A 24,043-nucleotide genomic window follows, 5' to 3' on the forward strand; every position below is an offset into this window, starting at 1 on the left:
AGTATATAAGCTGCGGGGAGTTGGCCGGGGGGCAGCGATTGCTGCTCAGGAACTGGCTGGGTATTGGTTGGTGGGTGGTGAGCAACTGCATTGTGCATCACTTGCTTTGTATATTATTATTATCATTATTATATTGTTATTATTATCATTACTATTTTACTTTATTTCAAATATTAAACTGTTCTTATCTCAACCCAGGAGTTTCTCACTCTTACTCCTCTGATTCTCTCCCCCATCCCACCAGGGCAGGGGGAGTGAGTGAGCGGTTGCGTGGTGCTTAGTTGCTGGCTGGGGTTAAACCACGTAAAAAATGTGCTTTACACCACAGCCGGGGAGAGTGGCCCTACCTGGAACCTCTGGCAGAAAGCACCAGGAGAGACTTGAGGTCAACCCCTAGGGTTTTGGAGCTGGGGATACAGAAGATCCGAGGCCTGCTATACTCCAACTGAGAAGGAGATATTGGCAGCATATGAAGGGGTTCGAGCTGCTTCAGAAGTGGTTGGTACTGAAGCACAGCTCCTCCTGGCACCCCGACTGCCAGTGTTGGGCTGGATGTTCAAAGGGAGGGTCCCCTGTACACACCATGCAACTGATGCTACATGGAATAAGTGGATTGTATTGATCACACAATGGGCTCAAATAGGAAACCTCAGTCACCCAGGAATCTTGGAAGTAATCATGAACTGGCCAGAAGGCAAAGATTTCAAAATATTCCCAGAGAAGGAGGTGACACGTGCTAAAGAGGCCCCACGTTGGGCACCAAAAAGGACTGTTGTGGTCTAACCTCAGCTGGCAACTAAGCCCCACACAGCCGCTCGCTCACTCCCCCCTGGTGGGAAGGGGGAGAGAATCAGAAGGGTAAAAGTGAGAAAACTCATGGGTTGAACTAAAAAGAGTTTAATAGGTAAAGCAAAAGTCATGCACACAAGCAAAGCAAAACAAGGAATTCATTCACTATTTCCCATCAGCAGGCATGTGTGCAGCCATCTCCAGGAAAGCAGGGCTCCATCACATATAACGGTTACTTGGGAAGACAAATGCCATAACTCTGAATGTGCCCCCCGTCCTTCTTCTTCCCCCAGCTTTATATGCTGAGCATGATGTCATATGGCATGCCCCTTTGGTCAGTTGAGATCAGCTATCCCGACTGTGTCCCCTCCCACCTTCTCATGTACCCCCAGCCTACTCACTGGTGGGGTGGTGTGAGAAGCAGAAAAGGCCTCGACTCTGTGTAAGCACTGCTCAGCAATAATAAAAACATCTCTATGTTGTCAACACTCTTTTCTCGACAAATCCAAAACATAGCCCCACACTAGCTGCTATGAAGAAAATTAACGCTCTCCCAGCCAAAACCAGCACAACTACTTTGTCCCATAACTTCCATATTCTGCAACTTATTTATTACATATTCTACAATCCTTACTACAGATCTTCTGTGCTGCAGTGCTGTGGCAAGCAAGATGAGGACAGACAGGGAGAAACACCACAAGAACCCTGGGGACATTCCTTCCTGCCTAGGTTTATCCTGTAAAATTATTGTGTGAGACAATATAAAATCTAGCACTGCAAAACTCTGCAGACGAAGGCAGGCCCATAAGGACACCTGAAGCATGGCAGACATTAGAACAAGCTCGGAGGATTGTAAAAACAACAGCTAGAATAGGCTTTGCATTATAAGTGACCACAGAGCAAAATAACCAGAAGCTGCAAAACTCCTGCAAATGCAGAGAATTACTGGTGACAAGGGAACATGCCCTTCCCCCTTCTGTACCTGCCATGACTGCCTGGCTGCTCCCAAGTGTTTGAAGAATGAGCTGAAGCTCTCTGACTGCTGCAGCTGCTTCTTCTCCACAGCACATATCAGGCTCCATGACAACCTCCATGAGGCCGACTCCTATCAGGGAAAGAGACAGGAGATTTTCAGCAATAGCTTTTGATCTTGGCATATTACAGTGCAACTGGCTAAACACATGAAAGCACTTGGGTTTTTTTTGAAAAAAATAAACCCCAATCTATTATTTAGTAACTGTCACTATGGGCCTGGCTGCAGATTGCCATAAAAACTTTTCCTCCTATTTTTTTAAAGGAACAGACAAACCGCAGACAATCCTCCACCCTTTGATGACATGCAGATCAGAAGGACACATTCCTCTTCTGCCTTTGTCTAGGAGAACTCACATTTAAAGCCAATCCCATTCCAGATTCAAATTTATTTATCTTAAACTAATTTTGGAACAGACAAACTGTAAACAGATGTAGTCTAGTTTTTAGCTTCAGGATTCAGCTTTCAAAGAATATGAGCAGTCACAGCCCTTAACTTCAATGGACACCGGAGCGCTGTGTCCCAGTTAGGCTAGGCCATCCAGGTTGCTGCCCATGTTGTGTGCTAATTTGATTCATTCCATTTACAATTTCAAAGTTTAGAGAGAAAATCTACATTTTTTCAAAGCTAGTAATTAAAAGAAATGTCTGACTCATGCACTGACAAATTCCAACAGCTGCTCCTTCTATACACAAACTTGATTCACTAGGTCTGTGATATTTTATTTTTTTTAACAAAAACGCATACAGTGGCAAAAGCTTAAATAGCTGAGTGGCTGTCTGTGACTGACACATACAGTTTTGAACAGACTTGAGCCAACAGATTTCTAACTTTCTACTGCCAACTGCTTATCAACCAAAGCAATGGGCAAGGTCCACTGGCCATTAAAAAATTCAAGTATTCCCCTGCTTCAAGTGTAATAGTAATTTGGATTAATTTTTATTTTCAAGGAGAGAGAGATCAGGCTGTTTTTATTTTTCACCTGTTCGCTGTCACCCATTTAGCTTTAAAGACTCATCTTACACAGAAAGGAAGAGAAAAATAGGAAAATAATCCAAGCCTACCAGCCCTATTCAAGTCAACAAGAGTCTGGCTCCTTGTGTCATCATGGAGACTCTTTCCACTGTCCTGCTCCAACTGAATTTGTTTAATCCTCACAGTTTTGGTCACCATCTGGCTCATTTTGTTGTCTACGCAGAGACTGTATGACAGATTTCCATTCACCGCAATAGGAACTCTTTGCTGAGTGATTTGATAGCCAGCCTGTCAACAAAATTAGATTTATACTCAAATAAAACATTCACTTTTCAGAAAGCAGCAGCATGGCCAAGTACAAATATTATAGACTAAGAAGAAAACTGAAAATGCAACATCTTCCATAGTGACCTGTATAAGAGGATAGAACACGTGCACATGTGAATTCAGAAGTTATTCTGCTTAGCTGGAAAAGAAGCAAGCTAGAAGATGGGTCTAGAATTCAACATTAACTGTGAGAAGCTGGAGGTCTGGAAAAAATAAGAGCACTCCTCAATACAGGCAAGTATAAGATACTATACTAATGGAGAAACAATCAATAATCAACTGCACAACCACTTGTCAAGGATGACATAAATTTCACTGATACTGCCTTGGGCCAGGAAATGGACTAGAAGAGGTTCTTCCATGCCTGTGGTTCCATGATTATGTTAAATCTTGCCTGAAACCAGTTACCGTGCCTCCATCCCCAAGCTGGGACTATCACTCATCCTCCCATCGGGCTGAATATCCCTCCCTGCCTGTTCAGAGCCTTACTCGTTAGAAGGGAGGAGAGGGAGAAGGAAGGGGGGGTGGAAATCAAGAAAATGAGAAAGCTCAATTTCATTAAAGTAGCAATTTAAAAGATACACTGCAACCCCACATAAGGCACACAGCTGATAAATGCCACCTCATGCCTGGGACTCCACTCAAAGGGGAAACTGCTAGCCAGAGAAGGGGCTGCCAGTGACAAGGTATTGAAATAACTGTAATGATGTAAACATATAGAAGTGAGTCAATTACTCTGCTGAGGTAGGGTCCCCATCTCTTCCTCCTTCCTAGCCAGTTCATGCCTGCAGTTGTGAGAATTAAAAAAAAAAGCCTGCCAGGTTTTAATGAATTGGGAGGAGTATTTGCATATTTTGCAGGCAGGACGAACTCACTCTAAAATGTACAGATGGTGAAAGTGCATTGGAATGGGGAACAATGGTCTGGCCCCGTGAACAGCTCAATTTATATACGCAATGAAGTGCATGACCTTCTAGCCATAATCACTATAAGAAAAAAAAAATTACTGACTCTATGCAGCCTATGCTAATCACACAGCTCTTCCCATCTCCTAAAACTTCTCATTAAAATGATTTTTTTAAAGCCTGAAATAGTGAGTGACAATAAATAACAAGAATCCCATTTCCCATCCAAAGCCCCGTTTTCAGGAGTAACAATAATCCCATTGTCAAATGACCCTAAGAGCTGGATTTATTTTATCTGTTCTATACAGCTCATTAGCCTAAACTCTGCATCTTATTACAGGGTTCCTGACTAGACTGTTTCACTATGAAATGCAGGTCCAACAGCTTATTGTCAGGGCTTAAACTGCAGAAGTCAGCCAGTAGAAAGCCAGAATTACATGTTTCAAGCTAATAAAATGTGTCAGCATCACCTTGACCAAATTTCCATGCTTATCTGACCAGAGGAACCTGTTAAGTCATGTCTGCAGACAACGGCAGCCTACTTGGTGCTGTACACACCTTCTTCCACCCCACTCTTCTCCTCTAAAAACATGGATGCAGTTTCTTTCCTATGACAACATTCTTCCATATAGCTTCTATGCAGTAGACTGATAGCAGCAGACATCACAATATGAGTGTTTTCAGTTTAACAGCAGAAGCACCAAAGGTGGCTTGCAAACAAGTCTGTGATGTTTTTGGTGTTTCTTTATGATGTGTAAAGGAATTTTGAAAGTCATGTTTATTTCCTGCTATTTCACTTTTTTCTCCTTCAGGTCTGGAAATGGGCTTTAAGATAGTTTTACAAGTTAAAAAAAATGTATTGACAATTCAAACTGGTAAGTTTGTGTTTCACATTCCCGGTAGCTCACTACAGAGCCCCCAACAAAAAGGCCTCTTAATGGCTCACAAATATTAGCAAAGTTATCCCCAGAAACCAAATCAGTAATTACATCAACTTCACAGAAGAGCCACAAGTTCCCAACGTAGAAGAAAACAGAACAGAAATCGCTTCCGAGATCAAGGTCTCCAGTGGACAACTATAACAGTTCTCTTTCTAAGGTGGGAAGCAATTTGTGTAACTTCAAAATATTTCCAATGCCTGAACAAAAGAGTGGGAGAGAAAGTAGTTTGGTTAATAATACAGCAGCTCTACACATTAATTTGGGGCCTGAGAAATCTCCTACTCTGCTTCTCTGGATGTCCAGGATACCTCAGCTAATAGAGGATAAGCTAACATGCCTGATCTTTCTCAGAGAAAATAGGAAAAGATTCTTTTCTTTTAATGCAGCCATCAGATCTTCACCCCAAAATCAGAGGAAGTAAAACTAGTGTCCTCCCTTTGACAGGTTAGTGTTAAATGGAACATTCAGAACAAATGTGCTGGCAGAAAAAAAAACATGTTTAAAATCAGAAAGGTTTAATTTCAATAAAATAGACAAAAAGGCTCAAACGCTGCTACATTCTGTTGCAATGACAGAAGTCAGGTTCTTAAATGATTTTAACATTTCTACACCCATATCAAGTGCAGCAAAATGCATTTGACTTCCAGTGACACCTTCTACCAAATATGAAAGCTACCAACAAACCATACCGCAAAGATGCAGTTTCTCAGGGTTTTTTCTTTTTAATTTATTGGAACTACTGACTGAGAAAGTTTAAAAGGGAAATTAAATATTTTTAGGTCCCTAAGCACACACAAAAAAGACACTAGCATGTTTATACCACTGGAACTTGTGTTTGTTACACATTCACTTTAAATGAAGGACTATTACCAGACTGCTTTTACCCTAACAGACAATTAGTACTAAACACCAGGAACGGAGAACTTGAGGGGCAAAGCAGCTCCAGCTCCCAATTCAATTACATTAAGCTACTGGAATCGTGCAGCTAAGCAAGGAGTCAGCAATCAGAGCAATCACATTCAATCAGTGAGCACCAGGGTACAGCTGTGTATTCATCAGGGCACAGCGCAGCATCCTGTTGGGGTGAGCAGAATGCTGACTGAAAACAGAAAAAGCATCTCTTCACTCACCCCCTATTACCATGCGTACTCCAGACTTATCCTTTCCTACAGCCATAAAGGGACCAGCTATACTGCATACTTACAGGCAGATCTGCATAGAAATAGTGTTTTCTGTCAAACAAGGACTTCTTGTTTATGCTGCAGTTGAGTGCCAGGCCTGTCATCACTGCTGCTTCTACACATCTCCTGTTGAGAACCTAAGGAAACATGACACATGGTTTTGCTCAGATACTCAGTATATAACAAATGTGTCTCCCACACATTGCCTTATATGCAATTTTGCTTGCCTTCAGCCACCATTGTATCTCTTTCCTTGTGTGGGCAGTACTTACGCATCATTGAAGTCATGGTAGCTACAAATCTGCAAAGCTTTAAGATGAAAAAACAAGCCATTCAGTCATTTTGTCATGCCACATAAGGAGGTGTGCGATGTTCTGGCTTGCTACTTTTGCAAACATCCCAGTACTGTTACACCCTCGAAGATTCAAAAGACAAATCAGAGCAAATGACAATTGACTTGTAGCCAGCTGTCAGCTCATACTGGGAACTGGAAACACAGGGAATTTTCATTAGGGACTGCAGTGCCATTTCAGTAAAACACTTCAGAACACATGTAACCACAGAACCACAATGAATTCATGAGTGTCTACACATAGATTTCAATGCTTTCCTTAACCAGGATGAACTTAAGCACACTTATATGCTTTGCTACAACAGAACCAAAGAGACATCAATTGATCCCGTGGCTACAGGCATACATGCATTTCCAGTACCCAGGTAACCCACGGGATTAAGGTTCTTGCAGAATGCCACGTGATCTGAAGACCCAGCAAGGCCTTCATGAAGAAATAAAGGAGTTAAATGCGGTTTCTCACCACAGACCCATCACTCTCAGTGCTACACCTTTCTATCTCCTTAGCAGTGTCAGGATCCAGAGGAAAAAGAAAATTCCACTCCAAAAAGTACTAGCAAGCAATGTTTCAAACTTACGGTTTTTTCAAATGTGCTCTCATTAATTTAACAGTTGGTTTAACTAACAAAATGGATAAAACTGAAAAGAAAAAAAGACTGAATTTGTCTTAGTACAACTCTGACATGCTCACGCTTACAGTATTTTGAAACAGGAACAGAACTTTATCCATCTTATTCTGCACTGTACAGCTGCCAACAAGTCAACTTCCAGCAGGACCATTAAAGGGGCACATTATGTAAAAGAATCTACATGACTTCATCTGCATTGACCAGAACATAAAAGGCTTAAATAATGTTTTCTTCAATGTTTCTGACAGTATTTACTTTTTATATTCTCCAGCCTCGTTTCTGAAAACAGATTAAGCAGCTGTACATTTCCCATCATCCCATGTCTTCAGCTGGAAAAGGAATCTCTTCACTTTACTCATCTAATATTTCAAAAATCACAACAATAAGAGAATATATGAGAAACTCTTCATGTAACAGAAACTTAAAAACTGCATATACAGACAAGAAATGAAACATTTAAGACATTTAACGACGGAACTTTCAGATCTTTAGTGTAGCTATATATGGCTAACTAGAACACAACATCTGTTCAGGCATATTTTATTTATTAAAAAATTTAAAAGATACATAAAGCAAATTTTAAATGAGAAAAAAGGAAGAACAATTTCCCCTTGAAATACCGATCCACAGCAAAATGAACACAATTAGTCCTGACTGTAATCGAAAGTAAAATTGGTAACTACAAAATATTAATTTATTTTAGTATCATAGCTGCAGTTCATTTATATAGTAGATGCTCCTGTTTTCAACAACTAAATGCTTCCACACAGATACTTTTTTTTTACTGTTTCAGAAAGCTTGTAACAGTGCTAGTCAAATTGTTTGATGTTTAAAATATCAGAATATTTCTAAATACACAGGCAAAATTTCCTCCTACTAAAGCCTTATGGCACGATCCTGTTAATCTTTACAACTTAGGGAGGACCACACCAGTCAGCCCTTTAGCAACAAGCCACCAGAAACCATTAAGGCTCCATAAGGACTGGGTAGACTCAAAACACCATTGCACCAAAGTAGTGAACTGGTGTCTTGCTACATTTCCTGATGGTGCAGGGGTTCTGACCAACTGTAATCAGAGAACGAGATAAAACCCAAGTCGCAGTCAGTTAGAGCTTCATAGCACATTCTTCAAACACAGGAGGAGTTTAGCTCATGACTACACTACAACTACTGCCTTTGACCACTTGCTCTTCAATATTTCCTTCAAACAAGGTAGAATGTATCTTACTCATCACCCTAAGGGATAACAGTTTTGAGGTGAAGGAAATAATGCCCACATACATACTACTTACACCAGTGAGCAGCTTTTGCTCTACTGCTGATGAACCATTTTGGTGGCTCTGGGGAAAAACTGGCATAAAAATGTGAAGTATTGATTATTTTCTATCTAGTGTTGCTAAGCATTTAGACGACTGTAATGTGTATGTGTCCCCAGTGTACTGGGTCATACTAGCCAAATCATTGTATATGCACCATTACTCGTTCACTAGTACCACTTCCTGTGCTACTTCTTTATCAACCTCTGTGGTGACAGAAGGCATTGCAAAGCAGATCTTTCCCGCTATGGCATACTGAGATGTCTACCACACCAATCTGCTTCCTCTGCCCCGTTTCACTCTTAAAAAAAAAAAAAAAAGAAAAACCAAAACAAAACACCAAACCCAACATCAGATGACCCTCTACTTCCTCAAAAAAATCAAAACGTATCTGTTTAATATTGCTCCATTTCTGAAGTGACTACTACCCATTCCAGTGATCAAGGCTGTGCACATAAAGCAGAGTTGTTTAAGCAAACTACTACTTTTCCTTCAAACAAGCCTAGCTTTTAAAATAATCTGCAGTGATAAACATCAATTCAGTATGTGAAACTTCCCATACTAATGACCTAGAATAAGTCCCCCAAGCGTGTTTATGCAGTAAGCTGTTATTAAGTTGACAGCTTTGACTAGCACCAAAGATTTAAATTACTGGCTTGAACTGACAACCTGCCAGTCTGGTACGTAAGCAAAGTGCTGGCCTTGAAAGAAAGCTATGTAGTTCCTGCTATAGCTATGGACAAAACACAAGAGCCTATAAAGCCTTCTTAAATATTTCTGGTCTTGTAAAATGGAAGCATCTCTCCTAGGTATTTATTTAAAGAAATTCCTAGAGAGCTATCACAAAAGGAAATGTAAATTGTTTGTATGGGAAACTGATGAAAAACCTTAACAATGGTATCACAACACCAGCACCATTTCCCTTGTAGCTATGCTATCCTGCTAAAGCACCATGGTAACTGAGCGCTAAAGGAACGAAAGAACAATCCAACCAAGATCCCTCTTTTTCTGATACTCATCTATTCTTTACATCTAGTTCACAAGTGGAAAGACTCCTTTTAAAAATTTATCATCTTTATTTGCAAGGTCAGTTTAGTCAAGACCTTGGTTTTAAATACAAGACTATTCAATAGCTATACAAAACTATACACAATAGCTTCAACGGCGTAAATTCCCACCAAAAGCAATTTTTTAACAGTTTTTTCTTTAACAGCAGGTTTACTCCTTATATTAATACATTAAAGAAAGCTGGGCCCCTTTTAGGTGAAGACATATGTTTCTATATTTAGTAAATGATCATTTTTACATTTTAAAGAGAGTAGGTATGCAGCTTCTTGTTTTGCTAATGAGTATTATACAGGGTAAGTGGTATTATACAAGGTAAGTGGGGGGAAAAAAGAGGAAACATCTAGATCTCTCTCCTGGAAGAAGTTTCTTTTTGCTACCTTTTAAAAAAAAAAGTAATCTTTGCCATAACAGTGGCACCCAGGAAGCCCAAGTTATGGAACAAAGTATTCCTTGTACTAAACACAGTAAATTCAAAATGAATTCCTCGGGAATTTTAAAAGTTTTTGATTCTAGGTCACACATTTTAATAATGTACACTTCATATTAATTGGCTATCTTAACACCTTCATTCCTACTTATAATCATGAAGAAATCAGCATTAATTAGATTAACCACAGGACTGTTTATCTAAGAAACACCTAATTTTAGTTCCTTTTCATTCAAAATAACAGCTGGAAGAACGAAGTAGTGCAATGTACTTAGCCAGCTCTCTGTAGACCAGGCAGTAATCTTCAGAAACTTGAACAGATATATCTAATCATATTTCCCAGTACTCCCATTTCGTATCACTCTGATTTTTATTTGCCTCCCCTAATGGATATATTCAGTCTTACTTTTCTTGCTGTGTTAAAAGTGCCAACCTGCTCCAATATATGGTTCTTTGAAGTGCATTCATAAGTTAAACTTCAAAATAAACTACTCTTATATCTACTTATTCCAAATGTAATTGCGACTGTTCAGTCTGACACTGCAGATGAGTACTTCAACGCAGCGTTCTTCCTTGGCATCCTCCCACACACACAGAAGGGCGTAACTGTCTCATAGCTATGCATGTACAGACTGTACATTACAATAAATGAAGAGCTAACCATTTCCCAGATGACCCATTTATTTCAACAGAAATATCAGACCCTATCCCCCTAAGCATGCAGTAAAAATTTAAAAACCAAGCCAACCTAAGTCTTGTCATTTGTTTGGTCTGCAAAGAGCCCACATGTTCCAAAACCTGAGGTTTCTAACTGCAGGGGAAACTTAAAAAGGCGGCCAGCTTCAGTTTAGGGTCTTTTGCATTTCAGTCCAGCACCTACTTCACAGCATATTTCCTGCCCTAATATGAGCATTATGTTCTTATCTCTACGGAAAGGGGCAAGAGAGTAGGGGAGGAAGCACCAGGCATTTTAAATGATGATCTTGGATTAATAGAAACAGATTCCAGCTTAAGAAAAGAGAACAAAATGGCAACTGAGAAGCTGAAGCAGCAAAGGAAGATTGGGGCGGAGGGGGAGGAGCATTAAATATACCTTAATATATTTTGTAATTTTATCTTTCTGCAGTCTGGTACCAAAGATATATACTGCTGTACAAAGCATATTATTATTCCTAACCTTGTCTGGTGGCAAAATCGGCTTGTGGTGATGCAGCACACACTCACTCAAGTCGTATCTTAAAACAAGGCAACTCTGACATTCTAAGAAGTACCCAGCTCCCGAATACATTACTTTATGTGTACTCAAAGAATAAGAGGGCACACTCTCTTGAAACTGAGAGCTAGTCTGAGAGGCTTAGAATTGGAGGAAGCATCTTCCAGTGTCAGTGATGACCAGAAAAATTCAGCAGCGCTAGGGAGAAATGCTGACCCCTGGGAGTAAGAAAAACAGAAAGGTATCACCAGATACAAAGCTACGTAAATATTGACCAACTTCTGGGTTCCTTAATCCTTTGAGACAGGGGTTGCTAAAAAAAAAAAACCCAGAAGGAAAAATCCATTCAGACCACTGCGTGGGCAAAGTGCTCAATGGTCTTAATGGAATAAATCTATTTTCTGGGGTGGTACAGAAGCAGCCAATCCAGTGGCATTGCCCCAAACCAGTGATCTTTGTGTGTCAGACCCCATCATCAGCGGCTAAAACCAGATAAACTTCTACCATGCAGAACCAGTTCCAAGTAGGAGAACCCACAGGGAAGACAGAACAACACAATGGCGATACAATGGTTCATGACATCCATAATCAAACACTGTGTTTCTATGGTGTTCCCATCAAGAAGTCCAATATCTCTCTAACATCCATGCCCTCCCTGTTGACAGCAGTCTTCTGCATCTGCTACATGGCTTTTTTTGACCTGTCATAGGATGCTCCCTCTCTTATGTCAGTTGAAATTTAAACCATTGCTAATGCTATCTCATCCAGGACAAGTTAAATACAGGAAGATGCAGCAAAAACACTTCAGTGCTTCTGGAAGTAGGGGACTGAGCACTGGCTAAAACCTAAGTTACGGAATGTGATGAAATCCAAAGTCAACCAGAGCTTTGAGGCAGACCTTCTCAGACCGTTTTTCCTACACTGAGCTCCACACAAAAGGCTAAAAAAGGCTTTTAAACATGAATAACATCTGCCTCCTTCAATATAACCTAGATTGTTTAACTTGTTAAATAGAGAAAATTCAGAGGACTTAGGACAGAATAGAGTTTATAAACCAACCCCTGCCCTGTTTATCCTTGCAGATGATCCTTTGCTCGTAGGCTTGGTGAGGGCCAGCCCTGTGGTTTTATGAATTGTAACAAATTCTGACATTTGATACACATTGACTGTCATTTTCTATCATTTCTAAGTCTTGGCCATCTGCCCTCTGCTCCTTCTTGCAATCTCTGTACGTCTGAGAGCCCCCACTAAACACACACTAAAAACTCCCAGCCCTTTGCTCTGACTCCCTCATCCCTTTTTCCTCCACTTGCTGTTTCCTGAAACATGCTTTTTTGCCCCCCAAAGAGGTAGCCATCTTTCCCTCCAGGCTGACCCAGATCTCTTAAGAGAGCAAAACATACAAATTGAGAGTAAGCCAGAAGCAGTCTATCACACATAGAGACAAGAATATAGTAATTCAGGAAAACAACAGGTGACATAATGCAACAAGTCTAGCAAAAAGCTATTAAGAAAGCAAACTAAAATTCTTTGTTTTTAAAAAAGTTGTTCTGGAACAGCAGAACCAACGAAGACTAATTTCCTATAAGTAATCACCCTAGCTTGTTTTACCTAAGCAGTGACCTCAACACTCTCTCCTCCATGATTGCCCCATCTTCTCCCCATTTCATTAAAGATCCCAAATTGAGCAGACAGTGTCACAAATATCTGAATAGCAGCAGTCCAAATACAGCTGAGATCAGTGGGGAGAAGAGACTCAATTGCTAATTTCCTCTTCATGCGCTTGCTCATATATTCACAAAAACCCATACAAACATTAAATTTTTTGAGGCAAATTTGGCTGAACTTGGCAGTGAAACTGCAAAACTAGCCTTTCTGTATAAGAAAACAAAGGTTGCCGTGGCAAAATCTGCACATGTAACTAATAAACACCAGTTTATCCTCTCAAAATCAAATACATAGTCATAATATATTTGAGGTGGTAAGGTGGTCGATAATCAGAGAGAACACAAAGAAAGAAATTAATTTTACCCCAGGAACCAATTACAGTCTAATTGCACCAAGATAAGCTTCAAACAAAATACATAAACCTGACAGTTACGCAACGTTACACACGAGACAGCTAACCATGAAGGGAACAAAGACCCAGTCTACAATTATCTGTCATTACTGTTGGACAATGTTTCCTAAATACCTTTAAATTAAAAAACTCTTCAAAGAAAAAAATTGTTAAGAAGAACAAAGAAGCAAGATGTCAGTTTGCAAAGTTAAAATGCTAAGAGATTTGTAGAACCATGATTATTACAGAAACTTTCGGTTAACAGAGCACTGCTTTCACACACATGTATACAATACACTACCTTGGATTTCCTCAAAGGGAGTCACCTGGAACCAGACTGTTTGTCTACATACTGAGAGAAAATTAAATCCAACACTTAAGGATGCCAGAGCATATATAGTGACTGATAACGTAAGTAATAGAAATTTGTCCCCAAAAATCCACTCCTGGTTCGAACTTAAATGAAAGGAATTCCCAACCCACTGAGAAAAACTACCGCAAAAAGCTAACATGGGTTTCAGCAGCTATTTCAGACTGAATCCAGAAAGAGGGGACACCGATCTGTCTAGTTGTCATGTAACAGTTGTGCTGTCCAAAAGTATCAAAGATGGCACAATAACTGCAGTAACAGAACTGTGTGAAAGAAACAAGATACTGCAAACTCCTGCTCCCCACTAAGAAGGAGAAAAATATCTGTATAAAGCAAAAGGTAAAGCAATAAAAAAACCAACACAAAAGGAGATAAGAGAAAATACATAGATAACATCACTGATGCACTGAAGGATCTACTGAAAGAGGTGATAGCAAGATGTTTTATCAACTCAATGCCATTCTAACTCGGAAGTTTACATCAGCCAGAGGGACCTGTTAAGGATGAACAGGAAAGCCAACAAGAACAACAAAAAGAAAGAGAGCTCAATAGGTAGCACAGTTACTGAGGTGCTAAGGAGACAAAGCCCTACAGGAATTGTTAGCCTTGACAAAAAGATTAAAACACCCAGAACGAGTGTCAGAACTTCTCACAAATAAACGAGCCATAGCAAAAAGCAAGAGCAAACCTTACAGGGGACTCCTTCAAAGCTTGAGAGAAGAGCAACAAATGTCACCAAATACTTCAAAGCACAAAAGCAGAGGCGTCTCCAGAAAAATAGCATTTACAGTTAAGTAGGAAATTTATATAAATAAAGTTAAGCTAAGCAACTGCAGTAACTGAGGAAGTATAACACTTCTCAGACCCCAGTGAAGGAGATCAGTTCCACAGGTAACCCTGGGGCTGTGAATGATCCTAAGAGAAAGAAACAGAATGAGGAACAACCCCCACCATCACCCAGCCTGAAAGTTGCCTGAGGCAGGCCTCCCTCATCTTTCCAAGACCTCTCCCGACCAGTAGAACAGCGATGGACTGATTAACAGCTTGAAATTACATAGGCAGTGATATCCATCATGCACTCAGAAAATTTAAGGGTCTATGAACTGCAAAGGCATTCTCAAGAAGCAATGGTTTGAAAGCCTATTTCACTCCCCTAGTTTTTTTCTAATTATGTGGGATTTTCTTTTTAGAGGCTTACCAGGACTGCAAGTCCAGCAAGCTGGGACTATGCGAGCAACAAGACTGTTAACCACTGATGATACAATGCATGTTGCAAACCCAAGTATTACCAGGAAAGAAAGGACTGCAACAGAAAGGTACCATCAATTTCTAAGAAAATATCTCCTTTTTTCCCCTAAGTACAATTATTACAATTTTACTGAAAGAAGTAACAAGCAGTTAAAGTGAACCTAGACATAAGTAAATGGTTTAAAACAAGGATGAACTCACTTTTTCCTTCAGGTACTGCCACTAATTTATTTTTAGAGGAGAGCTCATGGATACAACAACTTAGGCATCACGTGGTTTCAAAGAAAAGAAGAACATTTTTATAATGGAAGCTAAACCGACATGCATACAAAGATCAGAAGATTGTCCAGCTCCCCAAGAAAGGTACGTGCAATTAAAAATGCAGTTACCAGAAGTCAAGCTAAGATGCAGATTTTTTTCAAAGCAAAGTAGTACAAGAAGGGAGTAAATTCATATGCATGCCAGCAGGAATGTCAAAACAAAACTGAAATCACAAGTTGGTAAAGCAGCTGTTGCAATCACCAGCTTTAACAGGCACAAGGTATCAAAAAAACTAGTTTCAAGCTGTAAAGTATAAATTCTGGTCTCAAACTCTGTTTCTGTTCCAGTATGTACAGCTGACAGACATGTCCACCAAAAATCTCACACAAACCTCTCAGTGCCTTTGAAAGCAAATGCATCAGGTAAATTCTGTATATTAGTAACATGTAAAATTCATCATAAAGTCTGATAATCTATCACCCAAGACAGCCGGAAAAAGACTGGGTATCTGCCATTGCCAAGGATGGATGCAGTGTCAATACAGGAAGGAGAACTAAAGCACCCTCTACATCCTCAAACTGGGTATTAACCCTGTCACGTCCCTGGGCAGCCACCTCAACAGCGCAGCACTGTAGGGTAGGGAAGGCAACAGCATGATGTACGTGCTCTCTGGTACTGCACAGTGTTGCAGTGACATTCCTCAGCTTTGGAGAAGTCAGAGTTTGGATTTTAAGTTGCCAGTGGTGCAATACCAGAAGGAACAAGGGATAATAGCTGTTCTAGCCCTGCTTTCTTCCATGAAAAAGCGGATCTGGTTGCCCAACTGTCATACAGGTGACAGAAGATACAGTAGGACCCAAATGCTTCCTTCTAACACTTTACAGAGGGAAAACTAAAGGAGTTTAAAACAAGAGGATATGAAAAATCTCAGTACAGGATAGCAGCAATAGTGAGTTGTCAAGCCCTCAAGGATGTCCAGTGGAGCAGGAAAAAAATTGTATATTTGGATAAAATCATGCATCTCACACGATATTCTACAGCAATGTTCACTACAAATCCTACTCTGTTTCTTGAGGTCAGAAGGTATTTATCTTCACTTAATCAGAAAGAATTTGGTCATCACTACGTGTTTCCGAAAACTCTATCTTAAAAAAAAAAAAAAGAAAAAAAACCAGATGCTGTTCACACTGTGAAGAGAATGAAATTCAAATGCATGAGAAGGTGTCAAAAATTTCAAAATACTTAAGACTGTAGGGCTAACATTCGTTCAAATCTTATTAATTTAAACCTTAGTTATGTAAATCCTAGATTATTTCTTAGTACACTTGCTGACAAAGAAATAGGATCAGGCTTTCACTTTAGTCATGCAGGAGACAAACGTAAAATGTGCATTTTTTTGTGTGATTAGCAACAAAGACTGTAAGCACAGACAAAAGGTTTCAGCCTTTAGCTACTAGATCTACCATCTTATTTCTGTGGCTGAGCTATAATTAACCTTCAGTCAGCCACCTCAGTCATGAGAATAGATAACCGTGGATTCTCTTTCTGTGAGCCCTGTCTTATCTTTGTAAACCTTTATTAAGATTCTGAGAATTTTCAAAGAGGATAAATCAGACTGGGAGTGCAACCACCTCTATGGATCCTCAGAAGACTTTTAGATGAATCTGCAGATATGGCGCACTACATGCCACCATGTGTAGCATAAAACTTCCTTTATAACAGGTCCTCTAAAGACACCAAGCTAAGATCATTGCCAAGTCCGTTCACCAGGTAAAAAAACCCAGGCCTTCGCGCATTTCATTGCATGAAATGCAATATATGTAGTCATACGTAGTCCCAAAGAAAGGAGATCCTTACAGTAACTTGAGTAAGATGCTAGCTGGTCTAGCAGTGAGTGGCTCCATCACCACAGAGCACAAACAGTGTGCCGAGTAGCATGGGATGTGCTGTCCAGTCTCACTACCTCTAAATCTACTTTTTTAATCAAAGCTTTGCCACATCATTTTTTCTGTCTCATGCCAAACAGGAGTGCACCTGCACAGCTGTTCTTGCCTGCAGCTGCCTCTCAGAGGCACATTATGAGAGCACCACAGTGAAATGGCCATGACACTAACACTGTCATGGTCCTCGTAAGGTCTACTTGCAGCAGAAGCATAAAATAAGCTGCATTACAGTATAGGAAGAAAATATAAAGAGGAAAGATGGAGGAGGGCTAAACACATTCTTCTAGCTTCCCCTTTCCTATGCAGAGCACAGCAGAGGCTCACACCCACACTCATTAGTGACCCAGAAATGGATAGCAATCAGAAAGCTCCCTTTAGCACCATTCCTTCTGGTCTTGTCGTGAAGCAGCAAATACTAGCATCTCATGGTCCCACAGTAAATTTAAATCCCTGTGACACTGAAAACTTCCCCTATAGTTCTCAGTTTATAACAGCAGTTGTTCTCTGCTACAGACAGCACAACTACTGTATTAAAACTTTGCTATTTTTTTTGTTTCTCAACAAAACAGAATCAAAAGGAAAGGCCAAATATTTACCCTCTAAAACTTATTAGGCAATAATCTTAACATTTGTTAATTTTTTTTTTTTTTTTTTTAAAAATACTTGGAAATTTTCAAAAACTACGTTCCATCTTTCAAAATCCACCAAAATCCAATTCCATTTCAGATACTATTGCCATATACAAACATATATAATTATTTCAAGAAAATAAGCCAAAGTGTTTAATTCCAGAACAAACATTGGTCTCTAACCTTAATTCCTGTGAAGCAAGTACAATGGGAAAATAAAGCTATGACTACTGACTGCACTTTGTATCACATTCTAACATGCAAGAACATGGATTTTTTAACATTCACTTTCAACTATATTTTCACCAGAACAGTGAGAAAAATCTTTCTTCTCTTTGTATAGATAAAAGCAGCTGGTAGAAACTAACATAGCATCGCTACTTTTAAATTAACCTAACCATCCTGCTTTTTGCTTCTCAGGTGCAGTTATATTCTCTGCTGAAGCTCATGTGTACTGGGGTTTTCTCACAAAGGTCATACCAACGCTCATCTGTAAAGCACTTTAATGGAGGAAAAAGCCAACCCCACCCCCTTCAAATAAATAGTAATGTACATAAAAATGAAACTCTTCATAAATACTCATTTTTGTTCATTCAACAACAGTTTTGCTACTTGACTGAAGATAAGCATTAGAGAATTTACCAGGATTTCTGTGCATTAACAGACTGTTAAATAGAAGGTCTAAAACCAAAATCTTGAACCCTTTTAAATTTTGTGACTATTAACTCCCTAACCTAGCCCTGCCTCTAAATGCAAGGAACTAATTTTCCATGTTTAAGTCTAACTAGATTCTTCTAAAACCAAACGATTGCATAAGATTCCCATGCTCTCTGGAAAGTTTTCAAAATTTCCATGTAGTTAGATCTGAAATGCAGCCCTGAATTGCCACTAAGACCAGAGTGAAGTCCAAATTTTATCAGCATCTAAGCTTCACTTCCTTAGGTTTCAATACCTTTGCAAAAGACAGAATGAATCTATCAACTCATTTATCTTTTTAAGGTTCACACGGCATATATTGAGACCCTGGAAATCCAGCCATAAGTTAATTCTCAATTTCAGGATATTATTTAAGGCTGTATTATGGTGATGGAAAACTTCCAACAGATTAAAAAAATGTATCTGCAACTGGAATTCAAACCTCCACTCTAATAAATATACTCAGTGAAACACTTTTGCACTAAATAATTTGAACCCATTATAGTCTCTGCATGCTTGTTGCATGAGGCAATGCGAAGTCTATTCAATATTTATTTTCACTGTATAGTAAGAGCTTATGTTATACATTTTAAACTGTTAGTTTTATATTAAACCTGTTAGATTCCAATAGAATTCCACAGCAGTACTGTCACAGCTATCGCAAAGTTATAATTAAGCTGTGACTTCAAAAGTTTATTATGTTGTCACCAATAAATCTCATTGCTAAGTGCTAGCTAGCTGTTCTGACTTACTAGTCCACAACGTCTCACACAGGCTGCATTTTTTCTTTTTTAAATAAGTGTTTTGCCCTGGAAATCGGAATATTTGACACTTCCCTAAATCAGAGACTATCTACTTAGGAAGCAAAGTACCTCCATAGTGAGACATTCCAAATGGCAAATGACAACTACATAAACAAACATATGGCAAAGTAACATCAAATGGCCACTCGGAAATCTAAGATGTTCTTCTCTCATAGGATTTTAAGTATCTCTCATATTTAAGGAATTTCCTGTGTGGCATACTAACCAAATACACCCACTCTGGCCTCAGAGAAATACTGCGATTCATTCAATATGTTGAAGAGACACTCCTCATTTTTTTTCTTTGCAGAGGATATCAAGTATCTGTAATGATAACTAGGGAGTGAGTAAACTGAAAAGAAACAGTACTAGGCACCTCATGTCATCAAACAACCAGAAAATAGAAAAATACGTAAAAGTATTTTAGCCAAATCTTGGGAAGAACAAAATATTAAAAACATACTCAAAGTTGTCTGACATTAATCCTGACATAAATTAAGTTGAAGCATAACTTACTGGCAAAGTTCCTGGTAAAGAAGCATCAAAGAAAGATACCAAAGAGTTAGGAGGTGCTGCAAACTGGACTTGGGAACCAGAGAAAAGTTTTGAGTTGGAACTGATCTGTGCATGTATTTCCAGACCCACAACTGGTACCCATGGAGCAAGACTGAAAAGGAAAGAGAAGAAGGGAAACACAATTTAAATATAGGTGACATTAAACCCCATAAACATGTAAAAATACAAGAATTAAGAGCTTTTCGTTTATTCTTCTAACAAAAAATAAATTGTAATTGTAAAAAAATTGTAAATTATGTAAATACACCTACAGCGTAATGGCAAAAGTTGTGCTGTAATACTGGAGAACTGAGACATTGACAATATATACGGAGGGGACTGTATGGCAAAGTGTCTTCACTACATACAGAAAACAATGTCGTAAAAAATAAATGCAATGGTCTGAAACTTTTAACTTTCCTTACATGAGAAATCTTAAGAGAAATTAACGAGGCAAACTTGCATGCTGGATGAACCCTAATTCAGTACCTCGTGAAAATCACAAAATCATCATAAATATCAATTACTTCTCAGGTAGTTTGATAAATCTCCAACAGACAGATGGCATAATAGATTATGTATTCTTTGTCATCTAGTCACTTGCATGCTGGGAAAGGTGGCTCTCCAGAGCAATGTCAGTAGTATATTAGCATAAACATTAGTAATCTGGTAATAGAGAAATCGTCATTTCAACTAGAGAGCTACTGCTCTCTGAACATACCCCACAGAATAAAGCTTCTCCATATCATCTAAAAAGTAATTGCAATTCTCACATCCATAACCTTTTTATGGACAAGAGAAAAAGGTCACCTTTACAGTATGAATTGCTTGACAGTTTCTGTAAGTAATTATCTGGCCTTGTACAAATGAAGTGCCACAAATGATGTTTCAGTGATGAAATCACATTTCTATAGCAGAATACTTCAGCAGTATAAGTACCCAGATAGCTATAGGAGATAAGCAAGCTATGGAAAAACATCAAACAAATATATCAAGTACAGTGTTCCTTCCAAAGGTGAACATAATACACTGCCAAGATTTTAGTTCTCGGTCTGCCCTCCAACAGCTGAGGACATCCCTATAAACACCAAACTAGTGATGCAGACGCCACTTATATCACTGCTTTAGGAAGAAGAATATTATCGTAAAGGATTAAGGTTCAGAAGTTTAAAGGAGCTAATAAATTTTCTTTCACTGAAACATGGTATTTCCTTTGGTATTTTCAATTATTCATAAAAATACCTCAAGGTTTAGAAAAAAAAGGTGGTTTCTTTGTTTTTAATTTTGGAAGCCAATTTATTTCATTGTTTCCTGCATTCTTTACAGATGCATCCATCACATCATGGCATTAAAAATTACATCAGGCCTTGCTTAATCAGCGTGTTGGCTTTACACTCAGGTAAAAAGATGTGCATCAGTCAGTCCTCAAGTCCTAGTAAGACGGATGAGAAACCTGGAGTTTCTTGCCATGTTTGTTCAAGGTTTATGTTTATTTGTATCCCTAAAGAATCGGCAGCATACTTCTGCCGGTGTCTGCGTAACTTCACTTCGGTGGGAAGTTGCACAGGAAGAGGCCTGAAATCTCACCAGAGAACAGGCCGTTAACTTTCATTGCAGCAGCAATAAAATGCCCCGTCCCAGGCACACTGTCAAAGTTTCGCATTTCTCCACTGGAAGAGAAAGCTTCCTTTGGACCAGAACAACCCTTTAAATGCAAAACTGGTGCAGCCCTTGCTGTTTATAGTCCGAACACGTGAACACTAGCGCTTTCCGATTTGTTTGCACTGTATGGGAATCGTCGCACAGCCAAACATCAAAGGGACAACAGCTCTATTGCGAAGACACATACTGTTTTGGGGGTTTTTGGGGGGTGCGTGAGATAAACGCGTGCTGAGAAGATGCTACCAGCCACCAGCAAGCTGTAGACGCTTTACACCGCTCAGAAGACGGTATTTAAAGCGGGCTCTGCCGCTACCACCTTGCGACCTGCTTGTGACGCAGCGACTGCGCCTCCAAGACCCGACCCGCCGCCCTCCCGGCCAAGCCCGGCAGCCCAAAACCGGGCCCAGCCCCCACCCCGCGGCTACGCCCCGAGGGCGGGATGCCCCGGCGGAGAACCACCTCCACCGGCCCCCCTCCCCGCGCCATCCCGGCACCGTACCCGCTCTTCCCCGCCGGCACCGCCCCGCCTCTCGCGTTACAGGCGACGGCCCGCTGCCCGCGGGGGGCGGGGGCGGGACCCCCGGCGCCGCGCTGCCACACCCGGCGCCAGACCCCGCCGCGCCCCCACGCCGCCGCCGCCATTTTGCCTTGCTCGCCGCGGAGAGGCTCCCGCAGCGCCCCCTGGGAAATGTAGTCCGGCGCGCGGGATGGCTGCGCCGAGCGGCGGGTAGGGCGTGGGGGAACGGACTACAACTCCCGGCAAGCCCCTCGGCTCGGCTCCGCCCTCCCGGCGGCCCGGCGCTTCAGGGGAGGGGCGGGGTGTGCCCCCGCGCGCTACCTGAGGAGGGCGGCGCCGGCGGGCGGGCGAGGCGAGGCCAGGCGAGTTGCGGCGCAGGAGGCCCTGGCGAGGTGGAGGGTCCCTGAAAGGTTCTGCCGCCCCTCAGGGTTAGAGGCGGGCAGCCAGCTGCAGGCACACGCCTCCCCGCCTTCACCGCGGGCTGGGTGAAGACTGGCTCCGCTCGGCTTGTGGTGAATGCGGGGCTTTTGTCCCTCACCTTTGCTGTGGGAAGGTCTCTCCTGGTTTCGTGGCTCAGTGTGATGGCGCCCTGTTACCAGGCAGGTGCAAGTCCTCCTCACGTACAGCTCTCCTGCTTACTTCCTCCCGGGGAGGTGTTTCCCCAGGCACCCAAAAATGTGGTAGCATTAAGTGTGGGAAGCAGCTGCACTGCAGTCTGAGGGGGTCTCAAGAGGCCTCAGTACTTGGGCCTACAGTCCTCTGCCTATCCTGAGAAAATTAACGGTTGTCCTAGAAATGAGAGACAGTGACAGCATTTGTGTCTTTCTTTTAGCTGTTTAAAATGTCTCAAGCTCAGGTCCTCAAAAGGGTTGTGTATGGTTTTCCTTTGGTGTCATGCTGATACAAAACCTGCTGCTATTTTATAGATGGCATTTTGCAAATCTTGGGTATCAAATGATACAGTACGATGCAGTTGCAATCTTGGGTCTTAACTCCATGTACGTAGAGTGGCAAGGTCCAGTCTCTGCAGGGCCTGGGGGTGTTATTGCTGTACAAGTACATGGTAATAAAGAACACTGTCCAGGGCATATGCAAACATCTTAAATGCTGTTTACACATTTGCTACATTGCACAGGCAATAGAATTAACAACCTTCTGTCCTAAGCCACAGGCCTGTGGAGCTTAAATGGGAATGTACATTAGCTGTTGCTTATGTCATCTTTGCTCTATGTCAGCTACTGCTAATAGAAGCTAATCAGTCACAAACATATGAGTAAGACTGATTTCTTCCAGCAGAGGACAGTGGTGTGTATAAGCGCTTGACAGTATCTTGCAACCTTTATACCCTCTTGTCTTCCCAAGCTCAAATATGAGATGCTGAGTGGTTCAGAATCATGTGGAAGATAATTTTTTTATATATATATATATATAACTAAGAAAATGTTTTATAATGGTTGTTCCATAGCACTAATTTTCTAATACATTTATATTTTAAAGGAGTTAAATTAATTATAACGAGAACCAGTTGAGAGATACCTTCAGCAGATACTGATCTACAGTTACTTGTACAATATAGAATCATAGAATCATTTAGGTTGGAAAAGACCTTTAAAGTCATCAAGTCCAACTATTAACCTAACACTACCAAGTCCACCACTAAACCAATTAAGGGTACAGTAATAATTAATTTCATGTTTCCTGGCTTGGTGACTGGATTATTTTTTAATGCAAGTAATATAGCTTAGTTTAATTAGTTTGTCACATACCTTTTCTTGGGGAATATCCCTCCCTGGTACATCAAAGTGTGACCAAGACAAAATTCCTTTCCAGGAAAGAACTGGCCACAGGCTATCTCGCACATGTTGTGGAGAATGAAAGACCATCGGAGTGACCCTTTTCCTTCTCTCCTGTTGTGAACCTCTTCACATATGACATAAACCTAATATGAAGCCTGTATAGCAGTCTGTAAGCCCAGTGGAATAGGTAAGAGTTTTTGATGATTTTGACATGAGGAAAACACCATTGTCTTTTGAACTTAGTGGGGCCCTAAGCAATGTATTGTGATGAAGAATGCATTTCAGGCTGAAGCTTTAGTATATGATTGTTATTTCTGCAACAGATTTATTCCTTTATCAATTGTCCTC

The 24,043-nt window shown here is 40.6% G+C and overlaps 1 protein-coding gene across 1 annotated transcript in view; it reads right to left on the reverse strand.

Moving 5' to 3' along the window:
* GATB (glutamyl-tRNA amidotransferase subunit B) overlaps positions 1-22,024 on the reverse strand; it is a 45,152-nt gene extending 23,128 nt beyond the window's left edge. The window contains exons 1-5 of the mRNA XM_075709481.1: positions 21,882-22,024; positions 19,682-19,832; positions 6,175-6,288; positions 2,887-3,085; positions 1,772-1,894 (exon numbers count right to left, since the gene is read on the reverse strand). Coding sequence (XP_075565596.1) covers positions 1,772-1,894; positions 2,887-3,085; positions 6,175-6,288; positions 19,682-19,832; positions 21,882-22,024 — 730 coding nt within the window. The remainder of the gene's footprint in view (positions 1-1,771; positions 1,895-2,886; positions 3,086-6,174; positions 6,289-19,681; positions 19,833-21,881) is intronic.
* Between the last annotated feature and the right edge of the window lie 2,019 nt (positions 22,025-24,043).

This window comes from Pelecanus crispus, chromosome 4, assembly GCF_030463565.1.
Source record: "Pelecanus crispus isolate bPelCri1 chromosome 4, bPelCri1.pri, whole genome shotgun sequence".
NCBI lineage: Eukaryota > Metazoa > Chordata > Aves > Pelecaniformes > Pelecanidae > Pelecanus > Pelecanus crispus.